Source organism: Octopus bimaculoides, chromosome 2, assembly GCF_001194135.2.
Source record: "Octopus bimaculoides isolate UCB-OBI-ISO-001 chromosome 2, ASM119413v2, whole genome shotgun sequence".
Taxonomy (NCBI): Eukaryota; Metazoa; Mollusca; class Cephalopoda; order Octopoda; family Octopodidae; genus Octopus; species Octopus bimaculoides.
The window spans coordinates 16,821,952-16,826,329 of record NC_068982.1 but is presented as its reverse complement, the minus strand read 5'-3'; the positions used below and the strand labels follow the sequence as shown (position 1 = coordinate 16,826,329).

Here is a 4,378-nt window from a genome sequence, read left to right as displayed (position 1 = left end):
GTGTGTGTGTATGTTTGTGTGTCTGTGTTTGACCCCTAGCATTGCTTGACAACCGATGCTGGTGTGTTTATGTCCCCCGTCACCTAGCGGTTCGGCAAAAGAGACCGATAGAATAAGTACTAGGCTTACAAAGAATAAGTCCCGGGGTCGATTTCTTCGACTAAAGGTGGTGCTCCAGCATGGCCGCAGTCAAATGACTGAAACAAGTAAAAAAGTAAAGAGTAAGAGTATATACAGGGCATTTCAAAACGTTTGACATCATTTGGGGTGTAGATATCACAGAAACTACAATGCAAATGCAACTAAACAGGCTTAATGTTGAGCAACATAAGATTTATTCCTCCAAATTTGAATGAGAAATTCAAAGGTATGTGGATTCCATGAACAGCTTCACAAAGACGGGCGATGAAGATGCTTCGTGGAGATGGTGCAGAACACATTCACCTCTCATTCTCAACTATGGCATGGGGGATTTTCTTCGCCCCAAATGCGAATATTATGCTTATTGATTTTGCCATTCGTATGAAATGTGGCCTCATCACCGAAAACAAAAGGTTTCTTGAACTGAGCTTCTTCAAGTTTCTCTTGCATATCAACACAGAATTCTTTGTGCTTTCGCTAGTCATCTGCCGTTATTCCCTGAACGAGCTGCAGCTTGTAGGGTTTCATTACCAAGCGTTTCTTCAGGACGCGCCAAACTGTCGTTGGAGGAATCTGGGTCTCCAGACTTATCTTCTTATGGACTTCTTGTATTTGGCGAAGCCACTCGACCATCTCTTCCGATGTTAGTGGTCGTCGGGATTCTTTTGCCCTGCAAAGTCAGCCTCCTTCTTTGAATTTTTTGAGACATGTCCAAATCTGCATTGCCGTTGGTGACTTTTCAGAGAACTCTCTCACAAATGCACGCTGCACAGTGTTGTTCCATCCACTGTGTCCGAGCATAATCCAATACACAAAATGCCGTTTCTCTTCTAGTGAATGCCATATCTATAACTGAAAAGACAAACATATCAAACATTAAACATAAACTTTTGATCTGTTTCTACACATACTGTTAAAATTTGAAGTCATTTAAACAAGAACTGGCAAAGTTATTTGATTGCGAAATGAAATCAAATTTTTTGAAACACCCTCTCTATATACACACCTGTGAAAGATGAGGTATAACTGAACTCAGAGCCATGTAGTTGGAAAGCAAACTCCTTACCACACACCCACGACTAGATAAAATGTATGTTTATGAATAGAATTTCTCTCAAGAAATGTTCGTATTTTACTTACTTTTTGTGCATATATAAGAGCAGCAATGCCTGTTGGCAAAAAGCAGAAAAGGGAGACAAGAATTGCTGAAGTCACCTTATTTTCAACATGTTGTGGTTGGTAGTTTCGTGTCTGAAAAGGGAAGAAATGAAAAGTATAACATAATCATCTAGGATGGTGATGACGACATTCATGATGACGATGATGACGACGACGATGATGATGATGATGATGATCATAATGATTATAATGATGATGATGATGATTATGACAATGAATTGAAAAAAGAGGAAGCTAGAAATGACAACGATGATGACGTAACGACATTGAATAATAATACTTTCTACTATAGGCACAATGCTTGAAATTTAGGGAACTGGGATAGTCAATTATATCAACTCCAGTACTAAACAAGTACTAATTTTATCGACTCCAAAAGGATGAAAAGCAAAGTCGACTCCGGTGGAATTTGAACTTAGAATGTAAAGAGACTAAAAACTCTTAAGGATGATTTCCTAGTACAGTCACCTTTTGATGAGTAAAGCTTGCAAAACATATGATCACTGTTCACGCTAAATGGTTGTAGAGCAGTCAAAAGTAAAATGAAAAGAAAACAGTATTTGCTTACAATAACAATCTGTTGTTGTTGTTGTTGTGGTTGTGACAGGCATGCGGATTGTGGTGGATATCCGAGTTGCTGTGGATATCCAGGTTGTAGTGGATATCCAGGTTGTGGTGGATATCCAGGTTGTGGTGGATATCCAGGTTGTGGTGGATATCCAGGTTGTGGTGGATATCCAGGTGGGGGACATCCCGATGGTGATGAATATTCTGGTGGTGGTGAATATTCATTTTGTACAGGCTCCAAAGGATTCCCCCAAATAGTATCTAAGGGGCCATAGTTTTCATTGTATCCTGGTGGATCATCGTTCGGTTCCTTAGTTTTTGTATTATCTGTAAAAGAAATTAAATTCCACGAGTGATATTTCAAAGTGTACTTTCCTCATAAATTTAATTGATCAACAAATTCTGGCTGGTGAGTTTAATTTCCTGTGGATGTTTGCTTATCATTGAAAAATGAATTACTATCCTCACTATTACATTAAAAGAAAAAAAGGATATTCAAATAATTTTATAAGGTTTCAATTCTGCGATTCTTTAATACCTGACGCACATGAAGATAGAATTCCTTCTGCCAGGTTACGAAGAACACATTGCGTGTATGATATGCCTAATGAAAATCTCCGTTTCAGAAAACATCCAAAGCTGAAGTTAATTTAGCTATCATCTTCATAATTTTTTTATTCACTGTTCTAGGATGAAGACAGGTCAGTTTTTAAACTTAAACATCTAAAATGTCGGAAGTAAATTGCTCACTTTATATGCCTCATTAGCAATTTTGCTAAAAACCAACTATTTTACAAATGGTATAGCTGATCATGATGCTGGATATTTTTCAGCTATCTGAATGGTCAATACTTTATATCAATTACTATAATCATATTATGTATTTAAACAAAGACAACTTGCTAGATAAATCTCACTTAACGGTAAATCGTTAATATAAAGTGGTACAAATCGTTTATCTTCTTTGAGTCGTAACAAACCAAACAATATTCTCAAAATATCCATTGTGTATATTTAGCGATTAATTGCTTCAATAGTTAGCCTATATTTTGTTGAGGAGTACGGGACAAGCAGTAATAGAAGAAAATACAGCTGCATATCGTTAGAATGCTCGAAAGCAGTGTCTGCCAAACTGTGTGCCGCGAGAGATTCCTGGAATACCGCGAATATTATTTTCGAGATTTTTGGGAAACAACGATTCAGGAACATTCGCAAAGTTCGAGAGTAAATACAAATTAATTTTATTAATCATAAAATACGCTAAATATAAATCACGTTACACGACGAACAACAGTTTTGCTACAATATATTACATTTCTGTGTTTAAACCAGGATTGTCTGTAAGTAAACTGTTTAGTAGTCCTAGTAGTCTTTAATTATTGATTTATTAATAATTTGCATAAATTATTTTATGTTAATATTAATCGATTTTTAATTTTAGATTTAAACATGGACAAATTTTTATAGAGACCTCAAAAAAATAAGGAAGGGAGTAATAGCTAACAAGACGAACACCAGAATAAAAAGTCCACCCTGTCAAAACGAAAATATAAAGAAAACTACGTCCAATATGATTTTATATTATGGGAAAAGGACAACTCGGTTCCTTTTCGTATAATTTGTTTAACAACACTCTCAAATGAAGGGATCGTTTCCAGTAAACTTCAATGCCATTTAATAACAAATCATCGCAACATAAGGACAAACCAAAAGAATACTTTGAGATGCTAAAAAATAATGTAAAAATTCAATCAAAAAGACTGAAGAAATTTCACTCAATTCCCGAGAAAGCCCAAATTGCTAGTCACAAGATTTCCCAGCTTTTGGCAAAGAAGAAAATACCACATTCTGTTGCCGTAAACATTATTTTACCAGCCTTGAAGATCACCGTTGGCGCAATACGCAATGATTAGTGATGAAGCCGTCAAGCAAATTAAGACCATTCCTTTATCCGCCCACATGGTTTCTCGTACAATTCAAGACATTTCACGCGGCATTGATGATCAGCTCCGCGAACATTGCACAAGCAAAAAAATGAAATCGGCGTGTATGAAGTGAAAGCCTAAAGGCCGGAACATAGGAGCTGGACGGTCGGCAGTCAGGACAAGAAAGAAAGATCATGGCTGGCCGGACACTGGTCACGTGGAAGGAGGAGAGATGGGTAGGGGACTGGGATTGAAGGATTAGGAAAAGAATCAGTGGCAAAGAAAAAAGTACAGGGGAGATAAACGAGTGGAAAATAGTGAGAGTTAAAGAAAGAGAGGGCCAAGAAATGTGAGAGGGGATCGAGAAAAAAAGGAAGAAAAATGAGAGGGGGAATAAAAGATAGAGTAGAGTCGTACACAATTTAGATACATACCTATTATAAGGTGAGCACAAGGGCGTACGTACGCCGCTATATACATATACATGCATACATACACACACACATACATACATACATACATACACACATATATATATATGTATATATATATATATATATATATAT

At 36.8% G+C, this 4,378-nt stretch overlaps 1 protein-coding gene across 2 annotated transcripts in view; it reads right to left on the bottom strand.

Moving 5' to 3' along the window:
* LOC106884204 (annexin A7) overlaps positions 1-4,378 on the bottom strand; it is a 20,228-nt gene that overhangs the window by 5,251 nt on the left and 10,599 nt on the right. The window contains exons 2-4 of one of the 2 annotated variants that reach the window (XM_052975775.1): positions 1,889-2,214; positions 1,282-1,392; positions 130-197 (exon numbers count right to left, since the gene is read on the bottom strand). In XM_052975775.1, the coding sequence (XP_052831735.1) occupies positions 130-197; positions 1,282-1,392; positions 1,889-2,214 (505 nt within the window). The remainder of the gene's footprint in view (positions 1-129; positions 198-1,281; positions 1,393-1,888; positions 2,215-4,378) is intronic. The other variant, XM_014935452.2, reaches the window with a different exon arrangement.